The sequence below is a fragment of the Poecilia reticulata genome, chromosome 14 (genome assembly GCF_904066995.2).
Source record: "Poecilia reticulata chromosome 14, P_reticulata-male-v2, whole genome shotgun sequence".
NCBI classification, from domain to species: domain Eukaryota; kingdom Metazoa; phylum Chordata; class Actinopteri; order Cyprinodontiformes; family Poeciliidae; genus Poecilia; species Poecilia reticulata.
In genome coordinates this window covers 18523344-18541694 of record NC_088843.1, presented here as the reverse complement: position 1 = coordinate 18541694, position 18351 = coordinate 18523344, and the positions used below count along the sequence as shown (strand labels likewise).

General features: G+C 43.0%; 1 protein-coding gene across 3 annotated transcripts in view; it reads left to right on the top strand.

Annotated features, from left to right (window-relative positions):
* Positions 1–18351, top strand: part of dscama (Down syndrome cell adhesion molecule a) — a 101020-nt gene that overhangs the window by 52545 nt on the left and 30124 nt on the right. For 2 of the 3 annotated variants that reach the window (XM_008428267.3, XM_008428268.3), the window contains exons 4-9: positions 12124–12270; positions 13384–13662; positions 13807–14082; positions 14337–14633; positions 16213–16488; positions 18036–18314. In XM_008428267.3, the coding sequence (XP_008426489.1) occupies positions 12124–12270; positions 13384–13662; positions 13807–14082; positions 14337–14633; positions 16213–16488; positions 18036–18314 (1554 nt within the window). Of the gene's footprint in view, positions 1–12123; positions 12271–13383; positions 13663–13806; positions 14083–14336; positions 14634–16212; positions 16489–18035; positions 18315–18351 lie in introns of those variants that run through there. The other variant, XM_081615952.1, reaches the window with a different exon arrangement.

Genomic DNA, 18351 nt, shown 5'->3' with positions numbered 1-18351 from the left:
GTTCTGTTTTTGTCTTTTTGAGCTTTCAACCTTGTCCTGTCAAACAACGTGCTAGATTTGGAAGTGTTGGCAACTTTTGGGAAATTCCAGAGTTAAATTATAGATCTATGTTCGCTTTAAGTGCTAACAGTTTGAATGTCATCTCAAATCCATCTGACTTTTTTAAATGTGTCAACTCCTGTTGGACGTACTTGCGTTACTTCTCCTCTGCTCCTAAAATAAAGAGAACATTATGTCTGAAAGCAGACGTAGCAGATGTATTTCTAATGGCTCTTCCACTTCTTTCTAAACCTGCTCATCTTTGTGTGGTCACAGGTCCAGATCTCTCCTATAACTTATTTTATTAAGAAAAAATCGAGATTGGCTTACAGTCTGTCTCAGGTTTTCACAGATGAACAAAACCTGTACATCAGAAACCTTGAGACGACCTTTTCCTCAATGTGTTATGGATTTGGTGTTTGTGCCTAAAGGTTGCAGCACTAATCGCAGTCGTGCTGTTTATATTTTTTCCATTTAAAACATTCCCATTGAAGTTGTTTTTACAGAATGTCTTTTCCAGAATTTTCAATATAGTTTAAACCCGTCAGATGCGTGATCAATTCCCCGAACACCCATTCAGGTGACTTTTAAAACCGGTGAATCTCACTGTGATTGGGAACTCTGTCTGGTTCAGCACCATGGACAGCACCAGCCAACCAATTGGGTCCTGCTGAGTCGAGTGTAGCAGCACAAATGCTAACTATCTATAACCCTCTGATTTAGTCACTTGTTCGTATCTTAAATGTTTATCTTCTGAATTGATTCACAACAAAAAAATTACTTTTTATCTCTTGACAGCAGCAGAAAGTCTAAATGGTTTCAGGACTTCAATGTAGTTAGTTTTTTCTGATGGTTCTCAGTGATCATTAAAGGTTAGTCCGCCACCCGGACCGCTCCTCTGTCCCAAAGCGCAGAGAGAGAACTTTGAAACTATTGTTTAAGCATAAAAAAAAAAAAATGAAAAAAACTGCTTAATTCAGATAAACAAACACAGCTTCCCATTGGCTCTCTGTTGTGCTGCAGAACCTTAATGCTAAGGCTAGTTAGCATGGCCACCGATGTCAGCTTATAAATGGGTTTCCTGTAACAGCAAGTTGTTTCTGCCATTAGCGGAGACAAAGCTGTCAATCAATCTTGCGTACACAATATTGATTGACAACGCTACGCCCCTCCCCCTGGTTCTGATTGGTCATTTTAAGACGATAGCAACCGAATATAACCGTCTCATGTTATATTGCCATGACATGGTGATACCTTCAACAAATTTGGAAAATCACATTTGTTGTTTTTTTTGTTTGTTTTTCTAAGTCACACACTGTAACCGTAATTACATAAAACAAGAGTTTTTATTTTATTTTTTTTTACATCTGGAATGAAAACATCTCGTCCTGACCATGTCTGGCTGCTCTTACCTCAGCATTGTTCCACCTCCTCTCTCCTCCTCACGGCTCTTCAGCCTCATCTCTCGGCACTCGCTTCCCCTCCCTCCTCAGTGTGGTTCCTGAATATTTAATAAGCTTGAATTACTGAGGCCCTCAACTGTAATGATGGGAAAATCAGACAATTAAAGCAGAAGGGCTCTGGCTTTAAGTCTCACCTCCCCCAGAGGAGCCAGAGATTATTTAAAGTGGCACACTGTTTGATTATCTAATCCTCCTCGTGCCCCCTCTGCTTTACTCACAGAGCAGCGTCGCCTTGCTCCACTTGCCACCACAAATTACCATGAAACGCCAATGAGCTCTGTGTTTAAACCCATTTTCACGAGCGGGAATGTTGTGCCAGGAAATCCCAAAGGGAGTATCCGTATATAGGTTAGCTCCTTTACATTTAGGTTACCCCTGTGCTGCTCCCGGCCTTCCAGAGTGTTCCTCCCTGATTCACACTTAGCAAATGCTGAGAGGTGCACAATTGAGTAGGAAAAGAAAAAAAAACGCGTTACTTGGAAAATTGACATTTTGTACGATCAGATACGTTTGCTGGTCGAAGAAAACGCTGCGTCTAGTCGATATATCTTTTTCCTCAGGTGGCACAAAGGCTATTTGAGCCTGTTTTTTTGTTTTGTTTTTTATTTTACCTATCTTCTTTCATCAAGCAGAAGTAAAAGCGATGTAGAAAGACAACTTTGACCTGCCGATGTGTCGTTTGAAGCTGAAGGACTGGAAACGAGCTCTGTTTTCCCTCCGACAGAGTCTGTTTGGCTTTCCCGATGAGCTCGAGTTATTTTCCGGACATAGTGATGGATCGTGATGGAGCAGACAGTTGCAGCTTCCTTAGTGTCTGCCAGAACTACACACACACACATGCGTACACACACACGCACACACACAGAGGGAGGTTTTCAGAACACGCAGATGAATATTCATGCTTGTACAGCTGAGGCTCAACACTGGCTCATTTAGTCTTGGCCAGAGAGAGACCAATGATACCATTGTAAACAAAACAGGGTTTAATAGCCGGACTCTGGCGCTGGCTAATTACCCTGCACAGTTCGTCATATAGTGGCACGCAGAAAAAGATTTGAGAGCTATTGGGGTGAGATTTCCTCTCAGATTTGACTCCGATTGGGGAAACTTCTTGTGGCCCCTTTTGGAATAAAAGGCGAGTATCCAGCTGCTGCTCTCAGTCTCAGGGAAGAGAGAGATCTTTTATCAGAGCTTCCTAATGAGTTCTGCACAAATGGACTCCAGTCTACAAATATCATTTGATTGTTTGCAGCATAATGGACGAAGTATCTGGCGAAGACTGCCGGTGTTGGTTTTATTTTAGACTGGGTTTCATGTGCAGAGAGCATTTCACATCCAGTCACCACGGACAGGATTGAGATCTACATTTTTAGCTTTTTAATTTATTTGCTAGGGTTACTTGATATGACGTGACTTTAATTAGTTTAAAAATATATATATAATTGGATAGGAATGTTTGAATTGACTTTGGATTTTCTTTATAGACCTACATAAGTCTCACATGCTCAAATATACTAGCGTTCACCTACGTGTTTAGGCTACTAACCTTTTAGTTTACAGCACTAATTTGATTGACCAGTACTCGGAACAACAATTTTAAACAAATTTCTAAATAACAGCAGACTGGATTTTTATAAGTTTACATCAACATGGATTGAGAGACTTCTGACAAAGAAATAAGCCTCTGCTCTAAAGGAAGCAGCTTGGAGTTCAGCTGCTCACGTCGACAAGCCGAATGTCTTCTGCTGTTGTTTTGTGAAATAAAGGCTGAGCTGTTTGGACAAGAAGCATATTTTGATGTCTGGTTTTGAAATCACACAGCACTGTTCAGGCTGTCCGACACGGCGGTGACAGCATCATGCTGGGGTTCTGCTTTGCTGCCAGCGGTACTGTTGCATTGCACATACTGAAGGGCATAGTAAAGAAGCTCAACTTTCATCTCATCTCATCTCAGGTCTACAGCAAAATAGTTTAATATTTGACATAATTGGATGTTTCAGAAGCACAGGGATCCCAAACACATCCAAACTGCTTTTGAAATGGATAAAACAGACCAATAAACAGACCTGGTCTCGACCCTGTTAGAAATTTATTGACTATGAGTAAAAACTTGATTGTGTTTGGAAAAAAACAAAACAAATTGAACAAATGTTACAAATTCAACCTGAAACCTGGGTGAAATTACGCCCAGCTTTTATTCTTGTTGTGTAAAAACGTACCGTTTACGTATTTGTTACAATTGTGTCTAAGTCATAACGGTGTAAAATGAGTCAGAAGGTCCTCTGGCTCCCCCTAGTGGTCTCACAGCTGTTTGCAGAAGCAGAAACAACCAATCAGAGCCAGGAGGAGGATCTTAGAATTGTCAGTTAAGCTCATGTACGCGCTGCTCACACCCTTCCCCTACGTTCACCGCGTAACATAATTTAAGCTGTGGTGGGCTTGTTCAAATCTTCAGCTCACTGTTTTCTCAGAACTTCCTACTGCAGCTTTAAGGGCCTTTTAACCAACCATAAATATATATATAAACCTAAATGTATAGTTTTATTCTGCATAAATTGAAGAAAATCCACATTAAATTCAAACTTTTCCACATATTTCGTCTATTCATAAAAGTTATATCACGCAACCCAAATATTGTAAAAAAAAACAAAAAAAAAAAACTTTAGATTTAAGACCCAAATTGAATGTATCATTCATGCATTTGATGAGTTTAGATTTCTAGCTCTACTCAGAACATGAACAGCTTGCGATTCGCTGAACCTTTAAATACCTGGACGTACCCTCCACCGTGCTCCTGGGTGAAGCTGTGAAGACGGAAGATACCTCGGCTCCCTCGGCCCTTTAGTTTGATACGAGAATGTGGGGCAACTGTGTGGCTTCGGGGTTTAAGCTTTCTTTCAGCCTGCTGATTTGAATATCATTCAGCGTCTATTTGCATCTAGTTTTAATAGCAGTTTACTCAGTGAAGCGGAAGATGACATCTTTATCTGCGGTTGACACACGAGGCCGTGCGCCTGCGGCTAGCGTGTGTCTAGTTAATGAGCAGAGGGATGCTGCTGCTGATTAGGGGCGGCAATAAAAATGAAAAAAAGGAAAAGAAAACGCTCAGCCTCCTGCACCGACTCGACTCCAGAGAAGGAATAAAACCGGGCCCAGGCCCAGACGGTTACAGACCGGGTACTGCAAAGAGGTCCGCTTGTTTTTCCCCGTTTGTTTAATTGATTCTGAAACGAGAATTAGAGAAAAGAATTTAAGATGATATTTAAAATTGTTGCTAAATGTTTGGATTTAGTCGTTTTAAAGGGAAAATGGTGAACTGAATTTCAGAGATATGCTGCAGATGTAGTGGCACTCCTGGTAGAGAAGTGTAAAAACATTTAATAATCCAACTTTAAATTTCAGTACTCTTATTTATGTAATATTTGAATTAAATGACATCGTGGGATAAAAGTTTATCCACAGATTGTTAAGAAAGGTGAAGGATCTGGTTGTTTTCTGAAGGTTATGAAAACCTTTAAGGTTAATGACGTCATGAACTCCTTTAAATATTTTAAATTAAGACTTAAAATTGAAAAAAACAAACAAACATATAGAATCAGTCATCACTGGGTCTTCCTTCATGGTAATGAACTAATACATGTATATAAAAAAGAAGGAGGAAGCGTTGATTATTTATGTATGTTTCTGTCCACTCTAATATTAGACTGGACAAGCCTGATTCCAGGTCTGCCTGCTGCTGCAGCGCTGGGAATACTGCACACTAAGCCCAACGTGTTGTCATGGCAACCGCAGCAGCTGTCAGAGCACCTCCTGTAAGAGTGACAGATGATTTTTATTACCCGGGCTGCGAACACCGGAAGGGTCCCCCTGCTTCCAGGGGCGTACGTATGCCAGCCTGATCAAATCGCACTTCCAATGCCAATGATTGAGACGAGGCCTAATTAAAGCCCAGGCCCGCCTGGGCTCACAGTCCACTCGTCGTTACACACGGCCCATTCTGGCAGTTCTGGCGCCAGTCCCCGTGTCACATTATCATACTGGGAAACAATGTGGCGTCGCATACGGCAATATTATAGCACCAATTACAGATTGATGAAAAGACAGCTGCTTGTAAATGTTTATTATCATGGATGAATTTCTACTTGTTATTCTGCGATATACTGAAGCTCATTATAAATAACCAGAATTTAAATTGGCTCTATTTGCAGTGAGCTTATATATTAGGCTGAGATATAAACTGCAACAGCACTAGCTATAAACATTGGCTATAAAACTGCGCAAACTGGAATTGCGAAAATAAATTTGCTCAATGGAAACATGTCAATTAAAAAAAAAAAAGCACTAGGATGAGGTAGTTTTTCTATGACTGCATACTAGGGTTGTTGTAGATAGAAAAAAAAATCTTAAATCTCAACAAAAAAAATCAGAAATTTTCAGACATATTTCTGAAATTTTGTAGAAAAAAATCCATGGACATTTCTGAATTTCAAAAGTCAAAAAGTTTAGAATTTTCAAAGTTTTTTATCGTAACGTGCTCCCCTTTTTTCCTACTTACTTTGCTGTTGGTAAAGAAAGTTAGCACACAAAACTTTTTTATATTGGGGTCTAGCATGTCAGTGTGTATTTAATTAAATCATATAGTTGGACTTGTGTGCTGGTGTAATGAAAACATGTCACATGGGTCTAAACGTAAGAAAATGAGCTGAATATCTTTCTCACTGGGTTCAGTGGGGAGAAATTCACAGTGTTCTTCTTGACAATATAATACAAACTAGTAACACACGTGTTGCCTTCACTGATCTGGAAAAGTTGGAATTTTTCCATTTTAGCCAGAAAGCAGCTGACTCAGGTTAGAGCTGTACCAGAAATTGACGCCTAGTTCAGAAACAAAATCCAGGATTGTTTTCAGCAGTTTGTGTTCTGATCTTCAATCAGTCAATCAGTTTTATTTATAAAGCACCCTTATATACTAAAATCAGCTCAAAGTGCTGTATAGATCAATAAAAACAAACCTACAATTGCCCAACTCTACATTCAGAAACACACATTTTTATTGAAATTGCACAAACTGCGTGGAGATGATCCAATTCTGGGAGTACAATTAAAAAAGACGGGTCTTGAGCCTGCTCTTTATCTTTGTAATTAAAATTTTCCCGCACGCACGTTGCAAAACACATCTCTAAACAAAAGGGAGGAGTTAAAAGGTTTGCTGGTAATTTGGCCTCAAGCTGCGAAAGCGCTGCGAATTATTATCCCCGGTTTTCTTCTCTCAACTGACTTTGAGTGGCCAAGGTTACGGTGACACCATGGGCCCGGGCTCGTCTCCTGAGACCGCGCTCCGCTCACTAGCACACTCGAAGACAGCTTCGCAGCAGGGACTCCGATAGCAGAGTGATGAGGAGGCACTTTTTATCCGTGTGGTTTGGCTGACTGCACCGGTTTCCCCGTCAGTGGGCTCCAGACTGCTGTTGATCAAGTTCAAGTCAAAGTTTTCCAGGCGCTCTGGGGGGAAAGTTACTGCCGCTTATTACTACCAGCATGTTTTTTGCAGATGTAATTACAATTCAAAGAATAAGCTTCCTTTCTGGTTTTTTTTTTTTTAAACCACACCACTGAGTTACAGTGAGCATTTGCCTTTTCGGCAGCATGTTTCCAGTTGGGGTGAGACTCGGAGAGATAGAGGTGGCGGGTTCCCGTTGCGATCTGTCAGACAGACAGGGCTGACACTTTTGTTGATAATTGCTCTGCCTAACCATGATCTGAATTAGCATATGAAAGTTGCCTCTTTTTTTTTCCTTTTCCTCCCTCCCCTCTCTCTGGAAGCGCATAGCTGTAAGCCAATTTGTAAGTCATTTAAGATGACAGAAAGTGGTTGTATCCCAGAGGTGCTCTTTTCCTCTTGATCTTTAATTTTTTTTGTCTCTCTCTCTCTCTCTCTCCTTCAGTGTGTTTTCACCTCCTCACCATCCTTCCTCTTTTCATGTCTCAATTAGAACCGCAGTGGAATGCCGTCAGCGGTCCGTTCTGATCCTTTCGGGTTAAAGCGGGGCAGTTCGGGGCAGATGGTCGCCCAGCAAGCTCGGGTCAAAGTGCTCAGCTACGCCGCCGTGTGTCATTGTGTCCCATGGAAACCCTCGCTCTCTCTCAGTCCTCGGTGCGCGTTTTTAACCTTTGTGTCTTCCGATGACACATGTGCAAACTGTCCTTTGTCAAAAAGTGCTTCAACAGCACACAGGCGGGATTCTCACTCTTTCTGTTACGTTTTCCGAGCAATTAGGGTTTCGGCGGCAAACCGCAAAGTGTCCTGGAGAACAAAACGTCTACTTGCAGGCTCAGCATGGCTTAAACAGGGATTAATTGAAGCTATTTAGTGAGGAGCCACAGAAAGAGACTTGTGTTTGCGGCACCAGCGATGCCAAAGCAGCTGGGTGGGCCGGGAGGAAGGGAAGAGGAGGCAACCGATGGTCCTGCAAGCCACCTGGGCCGAAACGAAGCCGTAATTTACAGAGCGTACGCACAGGTGTGAACAGAAACCCTCGCTCGAACGTCTGACATGTTCTAACACGGGCTGGAGGCGGGAGGGGTCAGGCGTGCGGTGGGCAGAGCAGGGAAAGGCGGCGGCGAGCATCTTCAGTCGTTATTATTGACCGTTGCTCCCTGCTGCTGCAGGAGGCTGTTAGCGGATTAACACTCTCTTGCACGCACACGCATGTGGAAATACACAGAAAAATATTAATATACAAACAGAAATCCCTACAGCCCTCCAGGACGCAACCACATGTTTGCGTCCTGGAGGGCCCGCTGTACGTACGTTTGGGCTGCAGCTTTTTGTGTTAGGGAGTCTGAGCTACTGCTGGGTAGAGAGGGGTGAAGGTTCATTCACAGAAGCAATGAAAATTGGTTGTAAAAAAAAATTGACACAATTGCACAAAATATTGATGTTTTATTACTAAAATGGGGTCCAAACTTCTTTCTACAGGAGCCAAAACTGTCACGTTGACAGTTCAGAACTTTTTTCTGTTTCTTGTTTTTCATTTTACCTACTTAAAAATGTACTTCACGCAAACTACCTTAATGCAACTAACTAACTTTTTATGAAAAAAAGGCATCTGTTCTGTAACACTCAACATTTTCCATTGTAAGAAGATTTTGTCGGTGAAAATGCCGAGGCCAGGACCTCATCACGGTGCGGTTCCACTCAGCTCTGGTGTGTGCATCCCCCATCCTTGTTCCTCTGGTTGCAACGACCAAGCACCTAAAAAGACGAACACACAGTTTCCACACCCGTAAACATGAAAGGCTTGTGAACTTCTTCTCCTGCTTCACCTGTCAAAGAAGAAGAAGACGGATGAGGATGAGGAGCAGAAAGATTAGGAAGAAAAATAATACTCACAAGCTAGCAGTCGACCAGGACAGATGAGAGCTCAGCCTGGATCTGCTGCCGGTTCAAACTGCAGTTTTCCTTTCCACTTTCACCACATGCATCCTCAGCAAGGGGGATTGTTGCAAAGTTAACTGTCCACTGTCAGCGCTTGTTTTAATGAGGAGGCAAAGTCAGCGACTCAATGCAAGTCTTCTGGATGCTTAGATAGAAACCTTTTTGCAAATTTAAGTTATAAAATAAATTATTTTATGGTAGGATTGAACTGGAATGGATTTAATTGACTTTGAACCTGTCTGTATGATTGGACTGAATTGTACGTTTTGCTAAAGTACTTATGGTATTGAAAGAAGATAACACTGCTTAGGTCTGTCTGTACATATGAGAGCAGATTCCTCTAATTGAACTAGAAACAAAATTAACTGCTCCTCATACTGGACTCCAAATATGATCTTTCAGAATTGTGTTTTGTCCCTTTCCGTATGTTACCATGAAAGCTGCTGCTGTTTTTGCTGATGCCAGACAATGTTCCTAGAAAAGGAAAGAAAGCGGGAAAGAGAGGAACAAGCAATAGCCTGCTGAATGTAAACACCCCCTCACATGTCCTCCTCTTCCTTCTGATTGCGTTTGTTGTGGACACTTTTACAGCGTCTGAACAACTAGCGAACAAAATACCCTGCAGGGTGTCAAATCCATGGCCTCCTGTTTCTAACTAGGTCAACACTTGCTTACAATATAATGGCCATGGCTCTTTACTCTTCTCCTCCACCAGTTTTATTCATTTTTCTGTCGTTCGTGTCTTTCTTAAAGCTGCGGTGTGTAACTTTTATTAAATGTTTGTTAAAACCGTCCAGTTTATGAGACAGACAAATAATCTGTGAAAAGATCAATCTCCGCCACCTCTTCTCTGAGTTGTGATCTGACGAAATGCACCGCTCCCGGTCAAAAACAGCCAATCGGAACCAGAAGGAGGGTCTTAGCGCTGTCAATCAACATTATGAAGGCACTGCTCAATGTTCTAATGGCGGAGAAACTACTTATTGTTACAGGTAAACCATTTGTCTGCCGTCATCGGTTGCATGCTGGCTAGCCTGAGGGTTCACACGGGTTGTGTTTCCTGAAGCCTAGCAGAGAGCGAGGAGGAGGAGAAAGGGGGAGATGAACAGCGCCACATGGACGGTCACAGGCAGCGCTAAGACCTGCCTCGTGGCTCTGATTGGTTGTTTCTATGTTAGCTCTAAGAGAAGGCAAAGGAGCTAAATTTTTCCACAGATTATGTTTCATACCATTCTGTCACAACAAAGTGGCAGTTTTAGCAAATATGTAGAAAATGTTCTTCATAAAAGTTACACACTGCAGCTTTCCTTCGCCAATAAACTCAAGATAGATGCCGTCGCGTGCTGCGTTTGGTGATCTATATTCCCTTATTTTAAGGATGTGCTGTGTAAGAGTCTCCCCCAGCAGTCTTAATCAGTGTTAAACTGGCATGACAGGACTAAACGAGGGTAATTCAACACCCCATAAAGTCTGCATCATGATGAGCCTCGCAGTACCTGCAGAATCCCCCCGCCATGCGCCAGCCTCATTTGATCACCCTCCCTGATAGGCCTCTCCATCATTCGTGACATAAAATACTCCGGCAGCCACCGGCTACGGCGCCGCACATCGCCCCCTCATAAATATTGACTACCTCAGTCTCCTTCCACGTGTTCATGCAAATTAGCGTTACATTACCGTCGTCCGACCTGCGCAGCCGTGCCGTATCAAAGAGCTCTGTGATCCCAGGCTCCTCGCACTTTAGTCTGGAGCGGGAGGAGAGAGAGAGAAAAAAAAAGAAGAGCAGACCTGTGTGTGAGAGTTTCCCCCAGGAGAGAGAGGGAAGAGCGATGAGCTACATGATAACGAGCTGTGTTACACTGCTACACAGCACACAGTCTTGTCACTGCGCCTCAGAGCTGTTCGGAGCTAAATGGGCTGCAGCAGATGTTTGGTGACTACAATCACACAGGGCTGCGTACCTCACTTGACTTGCAAATATTTGCTAAGTGACTTCAATATTGGATCTTCTCTGTTCCCCGCTTCTGCGATGTATAAGACGAAACGAATACACTCGGCTGTCTTTCTCCGCTACCGTCTGCGATTGTCACGTCTTCTTTTGTTATTATTATTATCATATAAAGCCAACCTTCTCCTGTGATGAAATCTGGAGGCAACTGGTCCTTCGCTTATTCCTTCCACATGTCGATCACGGTTCTTTAGACTCCAAAAGATGGCAGTCCATGAAAAAATGGACCGTCTTTTTCTCAAATGTCTTCTGGTATCCTCCAAATTATTGACCAAAACTAGAGCACCACGCTGAGCAATCCCAAAGCAATGCTTTGATTTTAATGATATTTGGAAGACCATATTGCTCGGATCTGTGGTGTGTTTACAAAGGCAGAAGAGCAGGCGTGAGAGCTACCATCCTGCAACATTTAGATGCATCCCTGCTTCAAAACACCTGAATCAAATGGTCGCTGGATACCAGGCCTCTGCAGATCTCAAATGAAGGGATGCCTTAAAACTTTGCAGCACAGGAATCCTCCAGGAACAGAGGCACTGGAGCCTCCGTTGTGATACTGGAGCCCATTGAGTGGAGCCGTTGTGTTGTAGGTAGCTGATGGCTCACCTGACAGTCGGTCAAATCAGGGAAGGTGACCTGGCAGAAGATGTTTTGTTTAACACATTTGGACTTACGGCCCCTTGGCTGACAGACTTCTGGTTTTACGAGAAATGCCGTACGTTTGTTTTAGTAGGTGAATCCTTACACCACGGTGCGTTTGTGTTTCTGTTTTGGTTAATTTCTTGGCATGAGAGTGACGGCGGCGGGCCAAACCACACGTGAGAGACTCCAGTTGTATTTGTCTAGTGTAATACAGTGGTTTACTATTTCTTTTAATGTTTATTGCACAAGACAATTAAGCTGAGTGGGAGCACAGCAGGGACTAATGAATCAAGAGAAGATGCTTCATGGGAAGAAACGGATAGCTTTTCCACACTTTGCAATGTGGTGCACTTACCTTGTGGGCAACATAAATACGTCACATGTTGTAACGGCTTCCACCACAGGCATTTAAAGCATTTATGGGTGTCATTTTATCATCTGTGTTTCACTGATTTTATGATTTCATTAAGGTACATCTACACTTAGAAATGCTTCATAGTGTGCTGATATTGCTTTCTGAATGTGTCTCCTCTCAGTGTCACGGTTTCTAATTACATCCACGGGTGCCCTGTATATCCTGGATGTGCAAATGGAGGACGGGCTTTACAACTACAGGTGTATGACACGACATCGGTACACAGGAGAGACCCGTCAGAGCAATAGTGCCCGTCTCATTGTCTCAGGTGAGGAACCAGAGTCTTAAACTTCTCCATCATCAGTGTAAACAGACAACTTTTCTAAAAGTGAGTCGATTCTTTTTGTTATCTGTTTACCAAGTAGAGATTAAAACACCAGCGTGTGGGAGATTTTCTGTCCAAATTAACAAAGATAAGATAAGATAAGATATTCCTTTATTAATCACGCAGTGGGAAAATTTGCATTGTTACAGCAGGACAGAACAGAACCAATATAAAAAATATAAAAATCTATATATACAAAAAATACAAGCGAATATAGAAATACTGTAACAGTATAGTAAAAAATAAGTAAATTCCAGGTGTATATGTTAAGGTAGGCAGATGTTACACATAGATTAAAGTAAATAAATAATAAATTAAATAGTAATGTAAGTCATATTGCACATTGACAAATAGGCAAGTTATGTTACACATGGTGAATTTTGATATTGCACACAGTTTAGCACTATACCAGTGAGAAGTGAGTAAAGCTAACAGGTTTATTACCTGGAGTAGAGAGTAGTGAACTACTGAGAGCAGCGCGTATGCTTTATACTTTTGATTTACAAATTAAAAGCATAAATATATGCATATGTAACCAAGGAACATTTGGCTGTAAAATTGTGCTAGTGACAAATCCTGTAGGTCATCTGAATAGAAATGAAGCTGACAACAGAAGAGAAGAAGACGTGCCATTAAGGTCATTTGAACTTGGGTGAGAGACAGCTGCGTCTCTTCAGCAATATAAAGGAGCAATTCTGCAAAATGGAACTGGGAAGTAAAGAAATGCAAGGATACAAAAAGGGGGTGCGAATTCTTAAAGATGTAAACGGATCCGAGTCTGGGGTTCTTGCTCAAGGACACTTGGGCATGTGGTCAGGGCAGAGCTGAATCTGAGCTCTTGACCTTGCGCTTGCCAGATGACTTATTTGTTCACAGTGTCCTCAGTTCATTGCAGACAAGTCTGGTCTAAAGTTCTTGGACCTAATGACCACCAGTTACTTAAAACATTTCAGTAGATGCTCTTGACGACCAAGACAAGCATCACACATCGGGCAAATCTCAACCTGTCGCAACAGAGTTCACAGCCCTAACTTACCTCGCTCTTCTGCCCTTCAGATCCAACCAACTCAGCACCGCACATACTGGACAGCTTCGAGCGTCGCGAGGTGATGACGAATCATCGAGTGGAGCTGCCCTGCAAGGCCTCAGGTCACCCGGCACCCAAATACCGTTGGCTGAAGGACAACCGACCGCTGGAACCAGACACACGCTTTAGGCAGAGCGTCACAGGCCTGTTGATAGAGCGAGCCCAGCCCAGTGACACGGGGGCATACGTGTGTGAAGTATGGAACGGCTACGGCAACGCCGAGGTTGTTGGCAGGTTGCACGTAAAAGGTCAGTGCTCAGTGTTGATCTGCTCACCCACCGTGGGGAGTTGAATCAGTTTTATCAGATATCTAAAGTGCGTAATGTGACAATGTGCATATTTCTCCTTCTTGACATCGATCACTGATGTTTCATTGCCTCCCTAAAACACAGAACCCCTGAAGGTAACAGTGAGTCCAAGGAAGGTGAAAGGCAGCGTGGGAAGCCAGGTTTCCTTGACCTGCAGTGTAACTGGCTCTGAGGAGTATCAACTGTCTTGGTACCGCAATGGAGAGCTCATCTACCCCAGCAACAGTGTCCGCATGACAGGCCAAAGCAGAGAGAACCTGGTTATGGCTGGAATGGCCAAGAGCGACGGAGGAGCCTATCAGTGCTTCGCCAGGCATGGCAAGATGTCCGCCCAGGACTTTGTTCAAGTGATACTGGAAGGTCAGAACCCGCAGAAATGAATGGGCGCTTGGGAGTTTGTATCAGTTTGTGAATCTGTGATCTCTGAATGCAACTTCTGTGCAGTTTTTAATCACAGTTTGCTGTTTTGAATAATTATTTCAGCACCGTAATGCCCAGTCCACTGAATTTTCAATACCATTTGTTCTGTAGATGTTTTAAACTGGATTTTCTAGCATTCTTTGATGACCTTAGCAGACACTGTGTGACTGTATTTAAATCCCGTCTGCGTCCAGATGGCACCCCAAAGATTCTGGTTTCATTCAGCGAGAAGGTCTACAACGTCAACGAGTTTGTGTCACTGTCGTGCACGGTGAAGGGCACGCCGGAGCCTCGGGTGACGTGGTCGCTGGACGACGAACCCGTGATCCGGGACAGTCGGCACCGCATCTCCTACTACGCCAACGCCGAGGGCCACGTGGTCAGCCACCTCAACATCACCCAGACCCAGGTCCCCGATGGAGGGGTGTACCGCTGCATCTGCAACAACTCGGCAGGGACGGTTTCCTACCAGGCGCGAATAAACGTAAGAGGTGCTTGTCAGATCAACTCTTCCAGCACACCATCACATACACACATCAACATGTCTTGAGACGTTTTGTTTTGATGCGACCCTAAAAGCACCGAGATGTGCAGACGCAGAAGGAGTGCCTCACTAAGTTTGTGGAAAGGGTTCAGGTCTTTGGGAGAAAGAGAAACATTGGTTTCAACTGAAACGGTTCAGTGCTGAGAAAGTATGTCGGTTATTTCTCTGATATCTACAGTTGTTCCAAAAATGATAATCTAAATAGGAGTTGAACTAAACTCCGCATGTGATCTCAGCTGTGTAATTTAGCTAAATATTTTATAGATGTGTGTTTTACTTGCTTATACAAAGTATGAAAGTTTATACCAGTGGATATTTTCCGGTAATATGGTTGGAAGGTACTCTCTTTTAGAGAAAGCAAAGGGTTGTACTCACTGCAGCACCAGACAAAACAACACACAAGTGAGTAGCGAACCAAACTTGGATGCAACACAACATTGAATCTTGTTTAAACTATTTCTGTTCAAGCTTAGACAAGCTACTTGGGGGTAGCTGTTTACTGGTTATATAACTACTAAACATGTTTAAGAAGTAAAATTCAAGTTTCTACATTATGCAAAAGTGGCAAAAAGAAAAAAACTGAAGATAAACAAAGATTGACATATTTGATGCAGTCATTTTTGTTCTTGGTGGCAGATGAAGAAGTGCAGTCAGAATTAGGCAGTTGGTTGCATTCAAATCACATCACGTTACTTTTTGGGCCATTTTGCTGTGATGATCCCACCCACATTGCAATGGAAATGACCCAACCTGTGTAGAGCCAAGTTGAGTTGAGAAGCGATATCATTGCTTTCTAATATTGCAACATCTTGTTCCACAACCAGAAACAATTGGATTGAGCACTAAAATGGTAGAAAGTTGTTGTTAAGAAGTCATATTTAAATATTTGTATTGTGCTGTCAGATGGACCTTGAACAAACATCTAATGTGTCATAAAAGCATCAAGCTCCACAGTGAGAACAAAATGCTTCCTGAATATCATGAGAGCCGGAGTTGATTCATACTTATAAAAGAAAAAAGGGTCATTTTTCAACACAAAACTGTTATGTACAACAGAAAGTGCCACCTCATAAACTCTAGAGTGGGACAGCCAATCCTTTCTGCAGCCGTGGAACTTGCCAAGTTTTGGGTAGTTCTGCTAATACAGAGGGAAAACCGTGTGGACATTAAGTGTCCTATGGAACCGGATGAGGTACGGAGTTAAATTTGTGTTTGTAGAAATGGAATTGTAATCAAATTATATAAAAAGAACTTCTTGCACGACTTATTTTGTGGTAGTGCAAACAACTCAAATCACGTTTCTAGCTGAGATCAACGCTTTTTCAACGTCGTGAAGTAAACGTAGTGAGGCATTCTGGAACGCCCTTGCAGGTTTTTGTTCTCTCACGTTGTTTTAAGAACAAACAAGGCATGTAATCTTTGTGTTGTTTTTAGAACAAACACAACACAGCACAGCTATCATTCAGCCAACCCCACAGGCCTCAAAATCATTTTAAGAGAGTTGTCTCTCCAATGTTGTCCTCAAGGGCCTGCCAGCATCAGACCTATGAAAAACCTCACTGCCATTGCTGGGCGGGACATGTACATCCACTGCCGCGTCATCGGCTACCCTTACTATTCCATCAAGTGGTACAAGGACTCCAACTTGCTGCCATACAACCACCGGCAGCGGGCCTTTGAGAACAACGGCACCCTGAAGCTGTTTGATGTGCAGAAGGATGTGGATGAAGGAGAATACACGTGCAACGTGCTGGTGCAGCCTCAGCTGTCCACTCACCAGAGCGTCTACGTTACTGTTAAAGGTAAGGCCCCGGTCGAAACTGGTGCAATGCCTGACATGCAGTTAGAGTGTCAGAAATATCACCGAAATGTTAATAATGCTATTTTTGATGCAGCAACAGTTTGTAGTTATTGCTTTCGCATCATGATGGATGCCAACATGTGGTGCTGTTTGGGGAACGTTGGTGGTGTGTGTGTATTTATGAGAAATGATGAGGTAAATGAGTGCACCATCATCAATGTCCCAAACTGTAGAGATTTCTCTGCATACAGGTTACACACAACCCAAAACGGCTTAATGGATTCGTGTAGCACATTTCAGCAGCAAGGCATGATGAGAACAATGACACCAACTTTGAAACAAGCAGTAAACACTATGTTTGTCAAATCCCATCATGTGTTATACTGAGTATATATTAAACAATTACCTCGTTGTTTTTAATCGACGGCAACTCGATTCTGGAAGGTTATTTCAGAGTAATGAAGCGCTAAGACTGAATGCTGCTTGGTTCTTGTTCTGGGGGATGCAGAGCAGAACCAGAAGACCTGAGAGGTCCGAAAGGTTTTTAATATGTTTTAGTGACAAGCCATTCAGTGATTTATAAACTAGGAAACATATTTGAAAGTTTTCTCCAAGGTTGAAAGCCTCAACATCCATTCTGACGGGTTTTTGCAAGTCTACAAATTTTTTTTTATCTGTGATTCAGAATGAGCTACTTAAAAAAAACAAAAAAAACAAGGATAAACATATTCTAAACAAACTTCAGAGTCATATTGTTTTATGTCTCCAAACCTTTCCTTTTTCTCACTCGCACAAATGAGTATTTATTATAGATCTATACCATGTTTAATGTACGTGATTTAGAACATGCATTTTATGGTTCACACAGAACAAACAGATATTTGTTGGTTGCTCTATGTAAAACACACATAGCAGCGCTCCATCTCCATCATCCCAGCCAGCCGGTTCATCTGAAATGCATCAAAATATGCGTCGGTGCTGAGCACAGCCAGATGAAGATAACCTCAGATGGCTCTCTTTCCTCAGTGACGCTGGATAATTTGCATCATTGGATGGGCAAGCCCGGCCCCTCCCTCGCTCTGGCGGGCCCTGACGAGCTAACGAGTGTGCGAAGGGGGGAAATCACACAGCGTAGGCAAAAGCTACACTGCGATTCCACCTTGGCTAATTTGCCTCTCGGCTGCTTAGCATTCCTCCGCTTGCGAGAGGGAATCCCCAGGAGCCTATTATGCCTATTTTGTTGTGAATTAAATAAGCACTGAAGTGCTGCTTATTCCAATGCTATTTTAAATCATTAATTTTCCAAAGGATCTGCTTCTCACGATGGCTACAGCGTCCCCAGAGAGCATAAAAAAAGGGGGAGGGTAGAGAATGTTGTCTCTGCGTGTGATTAGAGAAATTTCAGCTGATTCACAGAAAACAAGCAATTTTAATTCCTGCATGGGATGGGGAGGAGGAATGCGAACATGTGCTGATGTTAAACTTTAATGAACAGCATGTAAGCCACATGCCTGCAGGGGAAATACATTTGCATGTCTTCTTCCACAGTCCCACCTACCATCCACCCGTTTGAGTTTCCCCGGTTCTCCATTGGCCAGCGAGTCTTCATCCCGTGCGTCGTCATGTCCGGCGACCAGCCCGTCTTCATCACCTGGCAGAAGGACGGCCGACCGATCCCGGCCAGCCTGGGCGTCACCATCGACAACATCGACTTTACCAGCTCGCTGCGCATCTCCAACCTCACGCTGGCCCACAACGGGAACTACACCTGCATCGCTCGCAACCAAGCTGCCGCCGTGGAGCACCAGAGTCAGCTCATCGTCCGAGGTGAGGACAGAACAGGGGGACGATAGGTGTAGAGATG